Source organism: Carassius auratus, chromosome 9, assembly GCF_003368295.1.
Source record: "Carassius auratus strain Wakin chromosome 9, ASM336829v1, whole genome shotgun sequence".
NCBI classification, from domain to species: domain Eukaryota; kingdom Metazoa; phylum Chordata; class Actinopteri; order Cypriniformes; family Cyprinidae; genus Carassius; species Carassius auratus.
The window spans coordinates 18,021,123-18,040,320 of NC_039251.1; the positions used below are offsets into that span (position 1 = coordinate 18,021,123).

Sequence of the window (19,198 nt, forward strand, 5' to 3'; positions counted from 1 at the left end):
TAAATGTGTGTGTGTGTGTGTGTGTGTGTAGAAAACCAACTGAATACATTTGTTTTAATTCGTTTACAATCGCACAATTGATATACTATATAACTGTTGAATTCCATTTAAAAAACTATCACTGAATGCAAAAAAAATAAAATAATAATTAAATAAACAAGCGGTTTGTTTTATCACTCCAGCAGGAAGTGTTTGTTTGGAAAATATTATTTTCCTATCAGTATCAATATACATTATTTAGACTAGTCATTTTATGTTTTTTTAAGTCTAGCATTTGCCATGTTAACATGTAAACAAGGGCGTCGGACTGGGGGTAAAACTGATTACCAGGGCCCCAAAGGAAGAGGGGGACCTTGAAAAGTCTGGAATATATATTTTCAAGGGGAGGGGGGCCCATTAGGACTGCCTATGCATAGGACCCGGGATCTTGTGCAGCGCCCCTGCATGTAAAGTTATATGTTTATCTTTTATAAAGCATCTTGATGACATCATGATGGCGCATGTAAGTGTAGGACTACGTCAAATAAAATATATTTTGCAAAAGTGTTGTTGATTTCTTAGTTTTATTGCTTTTTTTTCGGAAGGTTGATATGTAACAAATACAACATTAGCATAATTATACAAGGTTACAGATTTTTTCATGCACCATGTAACAAAATGCACTACAAGGCAGAACACAAAATATGAGACTTGTCACAACAAACACAATTTAGAGGTTAAAGATGTTTCGGAGACATAACTAGTTTCCAGAAAGGTTGAACACGACTACATTCTCAAATACGTTGTAAAAAGGTACCTGTTTCCAACTAGCATTTTCAACATAAATGGTCTTTCATCATAAAGTCTTACCGGAGTGCGGTAATAGCCCATCTATGAAGAATGTTATACGGAGTGAACTGCCCCCTTGCTACTTTTATAAATTTACCACACCTCACCAAGAATCTGGGTCAATTTCTTGGCCAGTGTGTTCTATTGATTTATTTGAGCAAATTTGTGATTATTTGCAGTCGTGGGCAGCTCTGCTGAGAGGCGCTGTTGGACAGCAGAAGCGCGTGCGGAAGGAGCGGCCGCCGTCAGTCAGAGCGCGTGGAACTGTCCAGTGCTGACGCTCTTCAAACACTCAAGGTGCACTCGGCTTCAGCTCCTAACAGCGAGCGCCAACGACAACAAAACTACACTCGTCTGAAATGATTATGTGATATGTTACGTGCTGTTTGAAACGGTGTCCAGGAGTTTATTTGATCTGAGGTTGTTTTCCGTTTCAAAGCTTCTTTCAGTGGGACTGGACCGTGCGGGCTGAACGACTGGCAAGCGACGAGACATTTTGATTGTTTGATTGATGCATTCCTCTGCAGACTGCGTGGACGACCAGATCTGCTGACCGGAGAGAAAGTTTCCTTGGATAAAATCATACACGATGATGGATGCGGCTGAATGTTGTGTGAAGGTGATGTGCCGATTCAGGCCACTTAACGAATCGGAAATCACCAGAGGTGACAAATACATACCGAAATTCAAAGGAGAAGACACCGTGGTGATATCGGTAAGATGTCTTCAGAGTCTACAGATGTTATCAAGGCGCACATTTCTTCTTCTTTTTATTTATTTATTTATTTTTATTTTTTTTGAGCAGGATGTTATATATGATGTAACTTCAGATAAATATATCTATTAGTCTAACTTGACTCATCGATGTGATCATTTCATATCTGTATGGGTGAATCATATTCGTATGGTTCTTTCATAAATTTTAACCTTGAACTGATTCTTAGTAAGAAATGAAAGAAATTATCTTTCATTTGAAAATTAGTTGCGCTTTGAGTTATTTATGTTGCTATGCGTCTGTTTAGTTTTTTTTTTTTTTTTTTTTGCGACACTCGCCCCACACAGTGCTATGTTGAACATGGTTTCTTTTTACTTACGCGAGTTTGTTTCAATTTTGTATTTTTATTTTATTTTTCTAATTACATACATTATCGACTTGGGTACATAGAGCTGTTGAACATTCCCCTTATGGCAGTAAAATGATATGTCTCACGATGACCAGTGCTACGTGTTGAGACCGACCATGAAATAGTTTATGATAGGCTTCTCAGCAAAAATTAAACTGCAAACCTGTATGAAACGCAAAACAAAAATGTGGAAGGTAGTGTACAACAACAACAACACATTGTAACTGATAAATTGTGCACATCACATAAAACACGTGGGTCAAAATGTCCAGAGATCACATCTCTTTTTTAAAGGATAAATGGCAAGTTACCTGTCACGTATTTCCTGTAATTTTATTAATTTCATTTTAACCTTAATTCAATCACATCAGATTTATGTATTTATTTAGCTGTCTAGCTACATTAAATCTGTCCTCTTTGTTTTGAATGCAGAGTGTAGAATGATTGTCGGCCATCTGCACTTTTAGGGTTGGAATTATTTGTGGTTACTCAGTCTGGAAGATACATGCTGATTATGGGTCAGAGCCTTCATGTTTCTTTTAAAAACACAATATGATTTATATTTTAGTAGTGGGATCAAATTAAAGAGCATTTGATATCTGGAATGAGAGTCTGAAAGAGTGTGGGTGTGTTACGTGCTATAAATAAGCTGGCCTGTCCACACAGTAAGATACTGATGGTTTTTATGTTTTACAGTAAACCTCCAGAAATCCCTTGTGCAAACACAATAGCCCATATTATCTGACCCATTGAGATGGTAATCGACATTTCCATGCCTAATCTGCACACAAAATGGAGCGTAGCAGGTATTCGACTTCTGCTTCTAATGTAAATTCTCTTTAATGGTACCCTGCAGGCTCTGCACAGCCTATCTGATCCTTATGCCAGACATTTAGCTTTAGGATACAAGTGTGACTTTGAATGGAAATCTAGGTAATTTATGTACATTTATTACTGTCAATGTTTATCTAACTGCATCTCATTAGAGAGTTTTTTTTGGTAGTGAATCTTTCCGTGTGTTGCTTTAATGCAATAGATTTTAAACCCTTAATAAACTCAAATTCATTTGTGGGGGAAGGGGGGATTTCACACCTCCTCCTCCAACAGCTCTGATGAACTGGAAATAAATAGAAATGAAAATCTGTTTATCTAGCTATCTAGCTATCAAGTGATCTATCTACAGTATTTTTCTAGTGCTCTATTTGTATTTTATGAATGAAACAAATACTAACTTCCACAGAGTCACAATGACATTTTTTTATTTTAAATAAATAATTTTTAATTAGCCTTTGAATTATTGATGAAAATGTAAATGGACTGAAAATGTGAAGAGTATACTTGTGTATTTATTTATAAATAGCACAATTCTATAGTTTTGTAAATGTATTTGAATAATTTGTTATTTATTTATATTTATTTTCTTCATAGCCTACTTTATTTACACTCTTTATTTAATTGAAAAATGTACCAACATGGCAACAATTTTGCTAAAAATATTCAGCAACAACTTTGATAAATCTTTTTTTTTTCTTCTTTTTTTTTGCAGTATAATTATTTAATTATAAAAAAGGATAGAAATATAAAAATATACATTATTTTCAAATAATTTCTTTCTTTCATTGTTTATTCATTCATAGTTTAGCATAAACAACCAGCAGTAAAAAGATTGCATGGTTTGTGTTTGAGAATAAACTCCTTAAATGAATATCCACCACAAAACAATTGCAGGGAGATTTATAGGACAGATTGTGACAGTGAGAAATTACTGCAGCTTGTCAATACCAGGCTGGGTTTGATGTTTTGCTTTATGAGGGTTATCTGGTCAGCAGTGTTTAATGTGGGTGCTAACATCTTATTATATGTGCAAGGCCACAAAGAGGCCCAGGGCCCCTGTGAGTAATTTACGTTGCCTTAGTGACAGAGGTGCTGTTTGAGGGGCCAGGACTGGAAGGGAACGGTTAGGCTGATTTAGTGGAATATTTAAGCCAGTCCACTGAGGATTGGGACAATTGTTGTTTGCCACGCACAGTCACAGGCACGTTGCTTGTATAAACCCCCTTCTTGTAGCTGTATTTCTTATTCTCTTTAATATTTTGGCATTATCTTCTGCACCACCTTACAAACAACCCTTGCATTTACTGCATTATTGGATTTATCTATGATGCACATTTGTTTCTATATAATTTCTCTAAATACTGTATATGTGCTATTTTTCTTCAATAAACCCATCTGAAATGGATAGAAAAACATGCATTATCTTTTCCAAGTACTTGTTCAGGAAGTAAGCGATATAGATATTTGATTGAATGTGGTAAAATCCTGCACTCTTGAAAAAGCCTTGATGGTCCCCAGATAATATGCATGAATTATTGACTAAAAGAATACATTGTCCCGAACACATGCGCTTTTATATACAGCCAGTGTTTGTGTTTATAAAAGACTGTGTTTAGATTCCAGCACCTGGATTAAATGTGGAGTGATACATGGAAATATCCTTGCCTATTTACAGACTACATACACGCTATATATAAAATACCTGTTTGCCTGTTTACAGTGGCTTTCCAGTAATTATTAATTTTTCTGTATTACAAGAATTAATTTCAATCTGCAGTATTTATTTGACTTCTAACATAAAAGGTTGGACCCATAATGAGAGCGATGGAAGGAAGAGATGGTTTTCATCATGTTATTCTCCTCCTGTATTGGCCAGGAGACAGGTGCTGACTACCAGCCAATCAGTGCTTTTCTTTCTGGGCGAGATGTAGTTTCCGTGGTGACGGTCTGGGTTTGAGCAACTGCTCTCATTTGAGTCTCGGCAGGGATGCATGACCCCGACCAGCTTAATAAAACAGAGACAGAAACATTGTGTGTCTGTGTGAACACTGTCAACTCTGATACAGCAGTATTAGCGTCTGTGTGATGTCTTACACTGATAATCAACAGGGCAAATGCATGTCTGTTTTACATCACCTGATGTGCATAATGGGCGAAAGAGGATGTGGAAAAAGTAGCTCCGCGTGATCTTTGTGTGCATGTGCGAACACAACACTAATGCTAATTTTCACATCTCAGTAAGTTGAGATATACAGTATATATACAGTAAAAGAAAGAAGCATGCTTAAATATTTATCCAGCTTAACATTTTTTATTTCTTATTTATACGTTTTTGTCTAAACTAAAGTTTAAACATAAGGGTTAGACAAAATACATGCAAAAAATATTGTAAAAAATAAAAATGACAGAGAAACAATAAAAAACAGAGGAGAAAGGGGGAGAGAAGAAGTAATTTTTGTGCCAGTAGCATCATCAGACTGAATTTCCAAAACTTTTTTCTAGCTTAGCAGGATTAACTTATAGTTTAAAGTCTATATTTTGCACGTAGTTCTTTCTTTGGGGAGTTAATTTTCATTTGTAATCACAGTTCTAGATTTCAGCAGCAGGTTCAGGCTCCGGCTCAGAGAATCAAAACAAAAGAGATGGATTTGTTGAGGCTCAATAAGATCGACTGGCAGCTGGGGGTTGGGCTGTATTCAACCCAAGGTCCTCTTATTTTCTCTTCAACAATGTAGAGCCCTCAAATCCTCTGGGGAACTTCACAAATAGCCGTTAGTAGAATCTGTGCAGCATCACCAAAACAAAGAGGTGCTGGGGCCATTTATGAGAGTGACCTCTTGATAAAAAACAGAATAATTCTGAAATGACCATGATATATAATGAAATCAAACTTATCTGTTTTGGGCTAAATCTTTGAAAAAGTAACACAGAAACATACATTTACGAACACATTTATTATTGTGGATATTAAAGAGATGAATTTATTGTAGGGGTTTAAAGGTTAAAACAAAACATTAATGATATTTTATGTTTTAAGACCTGTTCATTACAATGTGTTGACTAATGTGTTTGTCTTTTTAGGGCAAACCGTATATCTTTGACCGAGTCTTTCCTCCAAACACAACACAAGAACAAGTATATGATACCTGTGCCAAACAGATTGTTAAAGGTTGTATATACTTTATGTGTAGCTGCATGGAAGGTTAAATCATACAGGCCTTTAAAGAATTTTTTGTTTTTTAACCATGAATCTTGCATTTCAGATGTGCTGGATGGCTATAATGGGACAATCTTTGCATATGGCCAAACCTCATCAGGGAAGACGCACACTATGGAGGTAAGGGGAAAAAAACTATTATAATCATATCACGAATAGTATCAAGTTCAAACATTTTTGTAGTTCAATAATAGAAAAACCGTTCATCTCATGTACGGTGAGAAAATGTCACTAGTTGCTCAGTCAGAAAACGCTCTAGATGGATGAATCTCTCGGCATCTTTCATGAAATGACTGAAATGCCAAACTGCTGCAACAGCTGCAAAATGCCACTTGACTGCAGGCGTTGCCCTGGAAACAGTCTGCGATTTCAGCAAGTGTTTTGAATATAAAGTTAATAAATTCAGTTTCGGAAATTAATCACTCTGTAACCATTGAAAGATGAAAATTATCCAAACTGGATGTCCTCATACATACTTCAGAGGATATGCTTATATCTTTCCAGCCTGATCTCACGCCAATTCGTACATATTTTACGAGATGGCTAATTCGTATGAATTTGTACGATCTCATTCATACAAATTCATATGTTTTGTGCTAAATCATACATATTTTACAAATTGCACAATTCGTATGATTTTGTACGAATGAGCTAGACCTAACCCTGCCCCTAAACACACCCGTCACTGGGGACTAGACAAATCGTACAAAATCGTACGAGTGAGGTCGTATGAATTCCTACGAATTAGCCACCTTGTAAAATATGTACGAATTGGTCAGGAGATAGCGTTGTATCTTTCTTATTCACATAACACACATAGTGGAGCGAAATAGAAATTCTATAATGCAGTGCTTAAGTCTTACACAAACTGTCATTAGTTGTTAGAAATAAAGTGGCATATTATCAGATATTTGCTGTAAATATCCTCTGCAACATGCACACAGGGGCAGCTCCATAACTCCCAACTGAAAGGCATCATCCCTCGCATCGCCCAGGACATCTTTGACCACATCTACTCTATGGATGAGAACCTGGAGTTCCATATCAAGGTGAAAACATTCAGCTCATTTTCACATGAGAATTCATTCAGTTTTACTTTGATTTGAATGTGCCTTTTTTATATTTTATATTATTCATGGCCATCCCTTACCACAGGTCTCTTATTTTGAAATCTACATGGACAAAATTCGAGATTTGCTTGATGGTGAGATAAAAGCAATATTCTTCATAGTATTAAGATTCTTTTAAAATATATATATATTAATAGATTTTTCAGGGTGTAAAATACATTTTTGTTGTCCGATTCTAAAGTTTCCAAAACCAACCTGGCTGTCCATGAAGATAAGAACAGGGTGCCATTTGTCAAGGTAGGAAAGCTAATACACATTGAAATACAGTGTTTTTAATCACCAGGCATGAAGCAAACCCTTCCTTGATGTCTTGTGTCTTTTGATGCTGTTCCTGTACCAGGGCTGTACCGAGCGTTTTGTGTCCAGTCCGGAGGACGTCATGGATGTGATCGATGAGGGGAAATCCAATCGTCACGTGGCTGTCACAAGTAAGTGACTGACTATTCCTTATTCCCTGATATAATACATCACGTCTTGAATCAAACATAACTAATATACAGTGTTATTATCTTGACCTTGTGTCACACAGTTTTCACCCTAACCCATGATCCTTTGATGTTACACTGTGTTCCAGACATGAATGAGCACAGCTCACGCAGTCACAGCATTTTCCTCATTAATATTAAGCAGGAGAATGTGGAGACAGAGAAGAAACTGAGCGGAAAACTCTACCTGGTGGATCTGGCAGGAAGTGAAAAGGCATGCTTTTATTGATATATATATATATATATATATATATATATATATATATATATATATATATATTGTTGCCTTTAAATTTATCTCTATTTGTTTCTTTTTTAACTTTATATTATATTTGTGTAATTATAGAATTATAGTTAAAAAACCCTGACATAATTATAATAAAACTACAAAATAGATTTGAGAATGATATAATACCTCCACTTTTTCTCTCTCGACCTCTCTGTGGCTCTTTCTCCTTCACAGGTCAGTAAAACTGGAGCAGAAGGATCTGTGCTGGACGAGGCTAAAAATATCAATAAGTCTCTCTCTGCTCTGGGGAACGTCATCTCAGCCCTGGCTGAAGGAACTGTAAGTGCTCAACTCGTTTCAACTGCCCTGATGGTTTCTTTTTCTCTTTTCACTAAAATGCCACTCATCTCTCTGCCTCACACAGTAAAGCAATATTTGCTTTATACATTATTTATTGTTTTGCCTTATCTTTCTCATTACAGAAAACCCATGTGCCATACAGAGACAGTAAAATGACCAGGATCCTGCAGGACTCTTTGGGTGGGAACTGCAGAACAACCATCGTCATCTGCTGCTCTCCATCCGTATATAATGATGCTGAGACCAAATCCACACTCATGTTCGGCCAAAGGTGAAGCCATTTTATGCCCTAGAAGATTTCTCTTTCACTGTATAAAGACTGAAATTAAGAATAGTTAGTGAAGCTAAAACAAAAAAGACATACAAATGTGCATATATAAATCCATCAATTATTCACACAGGGCCAAAACCATCAAAAACACAGTTTCTGTGAACATGGAGCTTACAGCTGAGGAATGGAAGAAGAAATATGAGAAAGAGAAAGAGAAGACCAGAAATCTGAAAATCACCATCCAGCGGTTAGAAAATGAGCTTAAACGATGGCGGAAAGGTAAAACGACAAGATGGAGAATAAACACGGGTGTTAAAAAAAAAGCGGACAAATATTTAACTGATTAGAATTAGATATTTTTTTTTTTGTATCATGTTTAATAGTTGTGTTATTGTTATGTGGTATTATATATATGTTATAGATTTTATATATACTATTGTTTATATATATATATATATATATATATATATATATATATATACATATACATATATATATATATATACATATATATATATATATTGTTATTTATATTGTTATATATATATATATATATATATATATATATCACAGAGGAACGTTTCATTGAAATGATGCTTGACGTTTGAAGTGGTTGCTTTGAAAATACTGTAATGGTTGAGATGATGCATATTATTTTGTTTGCTGGGTCAAATTTGCAGAGGCCAGTCAATTTTTGATGTAATTGTCTTAACAAATGCTTTTTGTTTGGATTTCGAGTCCTTAAAATTGACTCTATGATAAGGAGCCAGTTATTTAATCTTCCCCTGTTTCTCTAAGACTTATTAAAGTCAGGGCCAGTTTATGTTGTTTAGTAAAATAATGATGTTCAAAGAGAAAATGAAGTTATTGAATAGTTTATGAAATGTTGTTATATAGAACTTGACACAAATTGGTCTTCATATAAACCATGCATGTGCTGATGACAGAAATCCACAATAATTGACAATGATAAATGCCAATTAGCAATAATTACACAGATTGTGTAATGGTACAGACATAATGACTCTGAACAAACAGGCCTGTCTTTAAGTGAAAGCATGTTTGCTACATAGTACTTACAGTATGTATGTCACTACTGTATATGACTAAATATATTTACTTTCCTTATTATAAGGACACTAAGCCTCCGACATGTCCAAACCTTTTCTTTTTTCCCTTCTATGAATCCTGCTGTTTTTGTCACTCCCTCTGTATGTATTACTTTCTCTCTCCTGCATCCCATGAATAGGTTTTTATTTCTTTGTCAGTGTTATCAGCTCCCTCCACCTCTCCTGCACATAAAACACACAGATGCCATCCCAGCTCTATAAAGCCCAGAGAAGAACTCTGCCTCTGACTCAGCTTTTCTTTCCTTTATATCCAATCAGTCGTTTTCATCTCTGTCTTTATCATCAAGTCTGCAGGACTTCCTGGAAGCCTTGGTCCTTCTTTTAATTAATAATCCAATGCCTTTTTATTTTATTTTATTTTATTTTATTTTGCACAAAAATAACTCCATACTACAAAAAAGAATATTGCATAAAACAACAGCTTTATGTATTTGACCTCTTTATCATTAGGTGAGAATGTCCCTGCTGATGAGCAGCACAGCAGTAAAGAATTAAAGAATTCTGAAGCCGCTCCCATAATTGAGACTTCAGCTCCGCCCCCTGAGCCTCTTTCTGATTCAGAGAAAACCCAGTATGAGGAGCTGATCAATGACCTGTATCAGCAACTAGACGACAAGGTGATAAATACCTCTCACACACTGTTAGAAAAGTGCATCAGGAAGTGCAACCTTCACAATTCAGACCTTCCTCTCTCTCTCACCACAGGATGATGAGATCAACCAGCACAGTCAGCTGGCAGAGAACCTGAAACAGCAGATGGTGGACCAGGATGAGGTCAGTCTGGCTCAAGAGCAGCAACATAGAGCAGAAAACTCATGCCCTCCGCAATTTATGATGTCACACGCCTTCCCATGATGCCTTACTGTATGTGCAATGCATCTGAAACTGAAACAAGACGTAACTATGACAGAGAATGAAACCGTTGCATGTCTTAATTGCAATGTGTTTATCAAAACTCTTTAAAACAAATGTTATCTTCAGTTTAAAAAAAAATATGTTTCACATTTAGCTCTATCATTTCTTTGCCTGTACTTAGAAATTCCATTCAGGTACAAAGAGTTGTTTGGGGTTAGTTCGTTTTTTTTATTATTATTATTATAATTATGTTCACTAAAGCAGCATCTATTTGATCAAAAAAAAAAAAGTCAATCATTGGAATATGCTGATTTGGTGCTAAAGAAACTATTATTATTATTAGCAGTGTTTTCAACAGTTGTTCTGCTTAATTCAACCTTTACTGTTACTTTTACTCAATTATTTGTCTCCAGACAGTCTGCTGACTAACATGGATGTCTGATTTCTCCGTCCTGTATTGTTACAGTTACTGGCATCCACACGGCGTGACTATGAGAAGATCCAGGAAGATCTGAGCCGTTTGCAGCATGAGAACGAGGCAGCTAAAGATGAGGTGAAGGAGGTGCTCCAGGCCTTAGAAGAGCTGGCTGTGAACTACGACCAGAAAAGCCATGAGGTGGAAGACAGAAGCAAGACAAACCAGCAGCTCACAGAGGAGCTTATGCAGAAGAGTGTAAGCAGAATGAGGAGGAAATAACAAAGCTCATGTGAAGGAGTAGTGATGGGGATTTTGTCCTGTTATCTGGTAGGCAGCTCTGGCTGGTGTGGAGAGGGATCTGTCTGCCCTGCAGGAGCACAGTGGACATCACAAGAAGAGATCAGCAGAGATCCTCAGTCTCTTGCTCCGGGACCTCAATGAGATTGGCAGTGTTATTGCCTTGAATGACCACAAGGTAAGAATACACATCTTCAAAAAGAAAAAAGTAAATGCACAACTTATTCACTTATCAAAAAGAAACAATTTTAATCCGTTAAAAAAGGGCTGTTATTCTAAGTTGTGCAGATGTTTTTCCATTTTTTATATAATTTGTAAATTTCACATTACTTTTCATTATTGTAAATAATGCATACCTCACAACTACATGCACATAAATGTGAATATGTGGTTATTTACAAATACGTTCATACATTATATATGCACTTTCCATTCGAATATCTCCTATGCTAACAATGTAATTTGTAAAAAAAATAAAATTAAAAGATTCAATATATTTGAATTATGTTGAAATAACATTCATTACTTTTTTACTCTGATGGCAAAGCTGAATTTTCAGCATCATTACTCCAGTCTTCAGTGTCACTTTATGCTTCAGAAATCATTCTAATATGCTGATTCCTTACCAATTATAATTTTTTTGAAAACAGTTCCTTATTTTGTAGAAACGTTGATCCACTATATATATATATATATATATATATATATATATATATATATATATATATATATATATATATATATATATATATATATATATATATATATATATATATATATTATTATTATTATTATTATTAATTTATTTTTTGTATTATGTGATAAATTGAAAGGTTATATTAAACTGCATGTATTTGAAATAGAATGTACTGTCACTTCTGATGACAGATATTCAAATAGCAAATGACTGGAATAGTCATTTATTTGGTTTCTCTTTATTCAGATGACAGAGATGAACGGAGGAATGGAGGAGGAATTCACCATGGCACGGCTCTTCATAAGTAAGATGAAGTCAGAAGTGAAGTCTCTGGTCAACCGCAGTAAACAGCTTGAGAGCACACAGGCCGACACGATGCGGAAAATACAGGCCAACGAGAAAGAGCTGGCTTCCTGTCAGCTGCTGATCTCTCAGGTACTCGCAGTGATTTATTTAGAGCAACAAACAGCGGCCTCTAGTGGTGGTTTTACATCAGAACACTGTACATGGGCGATTCTTCACGTCCATTTAAGTGATTTTAATGAGTAACATTTAAAGGTGTTAATTCAAGCAAGTTCACTTTTACTTTTGAAACCACAAAGTAAGGGATTAAGAACAGATATGCAATTAATGACCCTAATTGAAGAAAAATACTAACCTAGTAGCCTCCCTGCAATACCAGTCCTCAAGCCCAGTAATCTCAACATAGTTTTTTTGTGTCTAGCATCAAGCAAAGATCAAATCCCTCACCGACTACATGCAGAACATGGAACAGAAGAAGAGACAGCTGGAGGAAAGCCACGACTCACTGACGGAGGAGCTCGCTAAACTCAATGCGCAAGGTCTTTGTGATGCACACATTTTTTTTAAGCATTTACATGCAACGTTGTCACAAAACACTGTGATATTATATTATATTCAAATTCAAACAAGCACAACCTGTTTCATTCACAGTGGTTTTACTATAAATGTAAAAATCTTCTTTTGGTTCATACAGAAAAGATGCATGAGGTTTCAGTCATGGATAAGGAAAAGGAGCACATGAGCAGGATGCAGGACGCTGAGGAGATGAAGGTGATGAGAACAGATAGCAGAGCAACGTTACAGAGAAATCAATCTAAAAATGACTAACTTATACAGTAGCTGTCTCTGCATGATAAACTATGATTACTTTTGATAGTTCAAGATATAAAGATACTCTGAAAGGCCAAATCTGCTGCTTAGAATAGGAAAATATATTTTATTATTGAAACCAAATCTTCCTAGAAGATATACACTGTGCCATTTATATTGAATATATAAATCCCATATACATCTGCATGTAGAAAGCGCTGGAACAGCAGATGGAAAGCCACCGAGAGGCTCATCAGAAGCAGCTTTCACGTCTGCGAGATGAGATCGACGTGAAACAGAGGATCCTTGATGAGCTGAAAGAGTAAGTACTTTATTTCTGATTACTTCTAATCACTTCTGTAATCGTTGTATGTCTAACATTAATTTGTAATATTTATTTTTAGACTGTTAATACATCTTTTGACTGGTATTACTCCAAATTAATGAACTCATAAAAATAAAAATCACTAATTCCCTGCTGTCAGTGTGAACCAGGCTCTTCAGCTTGAACAGAATCAGCTCAGGTCTGACTATGAAAAGCTGAAACAAGAGGAACAGAAGAAGGACGAGAGGCTGCAGAAGCTTCTGTGAGTCAACTGCTCATATTAAAAAGTCATATAAATGATCTGCTCATAGAATAAGTCAAAGATAGATTTTAAGGGCGACAATCTTTGTAAAACAGCTCCGTTCCGCTAATAAAGCTATTTTGAACAGAGATGATCATTTTTGTTGTAATCAGCTTGTTGAATGAGAAGAGGGAGCAAGCTAAAGAAGATCTCAAGGGTCTGGAGGAGACTGTGGTGAGGACTATTACATTACCTGGCATTCTTACAGTCTGTCTCTGAGCACCACTATCTGCTATCTCAGAGTCATTCACCTTGAATATTAAACCTGCAAAGGTGTTATTTTTGTACACAGTATTTTTAGATCACTTATCATGCCATTTGCTTTTCAACAAGGCCAAGGAGCTCCAGACTCTCCTGAACCTGCGTGTGATGTTCATCCAGGACATCAATAATCGCATTGGACGAGTGAGTATGCAGAAAAAATGCTGTTCCCTTCTTTTTTGATATATTTATTTTTATCTGAGTGGCAATGTGCTAGTATCCTCTGACCAACAACTGCTAATTACTGTTTGTAGTGATGCAAAACTAGACAACAATAGGAAAGAAGTAACACGTTAAAGCTTCCATAAATTGTCTTCTTTCGGATTAGTGGATAGAACATAGCCAAATTACACAATTAAGTGTTTAATTTAATACACTTTGTCTTTGTGCATCTGATGACATTATTTTCAACACATATCTTTAAAGGCTTATTATCTTTTAAATATCTTAAAAAAAAAAAAAAAGTTCCCATGCATTGAGCCAAAAATCTCCTTTCACTATAGGTTTATTGTACGGAGCCCTGCACATGACATGACATGACAAGAAAAAAATAAATAAATAGTGCACACAATTTACTAATTCGTTCCCTCGATGTAATAAAACATGCGCACAATTACGATTTTGTTTCCTTGATTTATAAATCATGTACACTATTTAGCAAACGAAATGGTAAATTGAGCACACAATTTAGCCTACTTTTTTGGGCTCCGTATTATTCCGAGCTAAATTCTAAATAAAATTCCTGTTTTATTTTGTTGACACCTTAGTTAAAGGTTTTTTTAACTAAGGGTTTTTACATTTTGGATAGGAATTTTTATCAATCCATAAATCAGTAAATACTTTCAACAGCATTAAAAACTATTGATGTTTTTAGGTATATGATGTTTTATAAATCGTGTAAAATGACATGAATGAACAAACTTGAGTAAACAAACCTGTAAAAACCATGAACTCTAATATGTCTACAAGAATTGAACCTGGCTTTATCCAGTGTTCAGATTTCTGTTCTGGGACATTATGCAAATGAGATCTAATTTAAATTCATAATGGTTTAAACATAACTTTTTAGAAAATGTGTAATACAAAACGTCAGCTGAGGAACTTTGGTGATGTCTGCAGTATTAGTTATTATATTTTGCCTATTAAACTACCTTTTTAAAATGGTTCAGATAAATACAGTGTGACAAGTCACTGAAACAAAAAAAAATCAATTTCTGTTTTATAGAGTGTAGAGTTGGACACTGATGAATCAGGGGGAAGTCTGGCACAAAAACAGAAAATAATTTTCCTCGAGAATAACCTGGAGCAGCTAACTAAAGTCCACAAGCAGGTTTGCATTTCATTTTTATTTTTTCCACTTTCCACAGGAATTCCACATATAACGAACTACAACAAAGTAATAGTAATATATATTGTAATATAATATAATATGGATAATTCTGTCTATATATTCTGTGATTTTCTTAGCTGGTACGTGATAATGCAGACTTAAGGTGTGAGCTGCCCAAACTGGAGAAGCGCCTGCGTGCAACTGCTGAGCGAGTGAAGATCCTGGAGTCTGCTCTGAGAGAGGCCAAAGAAAGCGCCATGAGAGACCGTAAGAAGTACCAGCAGGAAGTGGACCGCATCAAGGAGGTCATCCGAGCCAACAACCAGGCCAGGATGAAACAAAACGCCCAGATCGGTCAGAGCTGTTTCATCTTCAGATCTCACTGTTGCATTATATCCAGTAGAGGGCACCACATACTCAGAAATACCTTGTCTCCGGTTACCCAAATGCTCTTATGTATTGGTGCATGTTTCTCATGTATTATGCATGTTCCATATATCTATATATGCATGTTCATTGAAGTTAAAAGTTTTTTTAATATTTTCCATTTAAACTACACTGTCTCTTATAGCTAAGCCTATTCGTGCTGGACATCATCACTCAGCGGCTTCTGCCTCACTGGGCCACAGTATCAGAGGGGGCGTCCCAAGCCCACGACGACGCCACCAGCACCAGCCGCAGCAACAACAGCAGCAGCAGCAGCAGTACCATCACAGGAGCAAGTGAAAAACTCTCCATGTATGTTTGGTTTAGTGCCTTTTCTGCTACAACTATATGAATTGCTTCATTTTAACCCTGTAAAAACTGGCAGGTGAAATAACAGTCTGGTTTTTTTTTTTATAAGTATCACATTTGATACATCAGGCTTTTAATGGCTCATGTAATATATCATGAGAACGCAGAGCTCATAATCAAGAAGGGGAAAAATCACCTTGATTTTATTCAGATTCAATAAAGTGAGCAAATTTAGGCTAATGCATTATAGCAGACTACTCGCATACATAAAAGGTATTTATATATCAATTGTCACTATGTCTCCTAATAATATGTCTTTGATAGATAATATTATACATAATTTATGATCAAATATCTGTTTTAATAGTTAGGGGTGAAACATATAATCCAGTGCAATACAGAAATGATTCAGAGATATACAAATAAAGGTTCCTTAAAACCTGATTAATCATATTTTACAGACTTACATTTTAACATGGTTTTTCTAGAAGTGTATCAAGTAAACCTAAACTGCTTCAATATTACTAACAAAGAAGTTATAGATACATTTACTTTATACAAATCAGTAAAGATATAATGGAAAGAAGACAATTTTATACAAATTTTCTAAAAGTCATGGAGTCATGTCATGTCATGTACCTATAGATACATGCGTTTTCTCATCTTAATTGGACACTGGAACAAGCTGGAGTGATTTTGTTTGGCTTAATGTTGAGATGAATGGAAATGCTGCGGATTAGTTTTCCAGCATGTGATGCATCTGGGAAGCACAAATAACAGAAAGTTGTGGTGTGACATTAGTTACTGTGCCAACTGTTTGACAAAGATGGAGCAGCATGGTTATAATAGCTACAAAAGACTTGTGCCCGAATGCTTGGGAAAGTCAGTGAACTGTGGACAGCGTCTAGTGCCATCTGGCATTCGCTGAAATGTTGTCAAAGTTTATGGATCTATTTCAGGGTAGGTCACTTTCCTTTACCCAGTCATGAAGATAACATTCTTCATGTTCTGGGTGATGAGAAAAGCTGTTTGACAGTAATTTGGTTCAATGTTTCTTGCTAATATTTTTTTTTCTGACAGGTTTTCTCCCAACACAGTGTGTCTAACTATTTACACTTCCAACAGGGGACAAAAAATGACAGGGGACGCATTCTTTCCATTCCAACTATGTGTGGCAACAAGACGACATCTTTTTCCAATACAGTCTTTTCTATTCAGTGAGGTGGGGGGGGGGACTACTGTCATCTTCAAGTTCATTTCCTGTCCTCACCATGACCTCCTTACATTCATCCTGTTTAAGTGGAGATTTGTGGACTCAACTATCAATACACAAACCCAGACCCACAAAGTAAGACAAAAGGATATTGGATTTTAAAGTCATAGAAGTGCTATTTCACTGAATTTCTGTTTTTCTTGGCTTCTTTCTGCATTGAGTCATTTTGTATTTGAAAATATCTTCAGTGTTTCTATCAAATTCAACGTATCTGTCATAACTCATGCCAGGTTAGTCTGGAAAGATGAAAAGTATTCACCAAAACCTACACTGGAAGTTTTTATCCCCTCAGGAGATTCATTGAGACCTTTCTGTTCTTTTAATTGGCACTAATTCCTTCTGTCTTAATGGCCATTGAGAACATGCAGTGACATGACTTGGGAATGTAGCTTAGGAATACACACATTGCTTCAAGCTAAACTCATCGTGTATATAGTCAATATGATATTACTAGATGTTAAATTAATTTTATTTAATTTTATATACATTAAGTATTGGAATTGAGTTTTTTATGTTTACGTAATGTTTTTTGTATATTATTTTTAAGTTCCTTTTATTACATCCAGGTCATCATGTGTACATGTTTTTATACAAAATATAAGTGCTTTGAAAATGCATTAATTTATACCGTAAGGTGCTCTGGAGCAAACAACAACTGTAAAATATCAGTATTTATTACCACATTAGTGGTAAAATCAGGAATCATTACTCTGTCATATATTGGCTATTACTTAAACTGACCTGTTTTGAAAGGAATAAAATGCAGTCATTTAGAGAAAGTCAAAGTCAGAGATATTAAAGCATATGAAAAATTCAGATAAATTAAAGAAAGCAAAAGTGGAGAGTTTTTTCAACTGATTGTTTATTTGCCATTTATCTGCTGAATTTAATTTGACTTATTTTTGTGTGATTATTTCTTATTCTTGATATCATTATGATATGAATTACCAATGATTCTTAAAAAAAAAACTGTAAGGAGAAATATTGCCTTTTTCAAGAACCACAAATACTATTTGAACAGGTAAACCATGCTATCATGCCATAGCTATTTACATTCTTGTGCTAATGCAGAAATGTTGCCTATTATCTGTCTTGTGTTAATTGTCTCTGGTACGTCTGTATGTTCAGCACTGTTTTATCAGCTGTAACAAAGTGATCAGTACATGAAAATGTCAGTTTGGTGAAAACAAATTCTTACAGTTTACTGTAAAAACTGACCAACTCCATGATAAGTAATGTGAGCACTTTCTTGCAACTTTCTTGTTGGATGTTGTGAGCTGATGAAGAAAAACACAAATGCATTGATGGAAGTTCATCTCAGGTTTCTATTTGATAACCTGTGCTATCAAAAAGACTTCCTTCATCACTGAAATAATTAGTTTAGATCATCTAATGCAGGGGTTCTTAAACCTCTCCATGAAGTACCTCCAGCACTGCACGGTTTGTATCTCTCCCTATATCTGACACTCACAAGTCAGGTCTTGCAGTCTCCGTTAGCTGATGATTTGAATCAGGTGTGATAATTGAGGGAGACATACAAAATGTGCAGGGCAGGTTTGAGAACCACTGATCTAATGTAAAATATAAAACCCCATCTCCTAACAAGGTCTAGTGTTTTTGTATACAGTATGTGTCCTCTATTGTGGTGAGTTACTGTATTGCACACAGAGACCTCATCGATTTTGTCTTGTTCATCAGTGTTTCTGAAGTTTCTGAAATGTGCTATAACTTTACCTCAGCAGTGTATGAAGCTTTTGAGAAATTAAACAACATGGAATTTACTTCAAATGATTCAGTTGTTTTGTAGGTGAAGGAAGTGCCACAACAAGGATATGAAAAGGTTTCTAGAGATTGTTTCAAGATAAAGCACATGTGTTATGGACAACAGGGTTTTACCTACAGAGTGTGACACTCATTTATCAGATGTAGATGTGGAATAAAAAACGTTTACTAAATGTATCTTGCATTTACTTTGTCTCTTATTG

General features: G+C 35.6%; 1 protein-coding gene across 1 annotated transcript; it reads left to right on the top strand.

Annotated features, from left to right (window-relative positions):
* The first annotated feature begins 986 nt into the window (after nt 1-986).
* On the top strand, nt 987-19,143 carry LOC113108575 (kinesin heavy chain-like). Its single transcript, XM_026271777.1, has 26 exons — nt 987-1,543; nt 5,868-5,955; nt 6,050-6,123; nt 6,948-7,052; nt 7,159-7,207; nt 7,315-7,370; nt 7,474-7,561; nt 7,708-7,832; nt 8,082-8,186; nt 8,330-8,478; nt 8,609-8,757; nt 10,059-10,225; nt 10,314-10,382; nt 10,930-11,136; nt 11,213-11,356; nt 12,122-12,310; nt 12,600-12,717; nt 12,873-12,949; nt 13,201-13,310; nt 13,474-13,575; nt 13,728-13,788; nt 13,948-14,019; nt 15,101-15,205; nt 15,343-15,559; nt 15,777-15,943; nt 17,066-19,143. Exons 1-25 carry the CDS (start codon nt 1,418-1,420, stop codon nt 15,929-15,931), a joined length of 2,907 nt encoding a protein of 968 aa, XP_026127562.1. The 5' UTR covers nt 987-1,417; the 3' UTR covers nt 15,932-15,943; nt 17,066-19,143.
* The last annotated feature ends 55 nt before the right edge of the window (nt 19,144-19,198 follow it).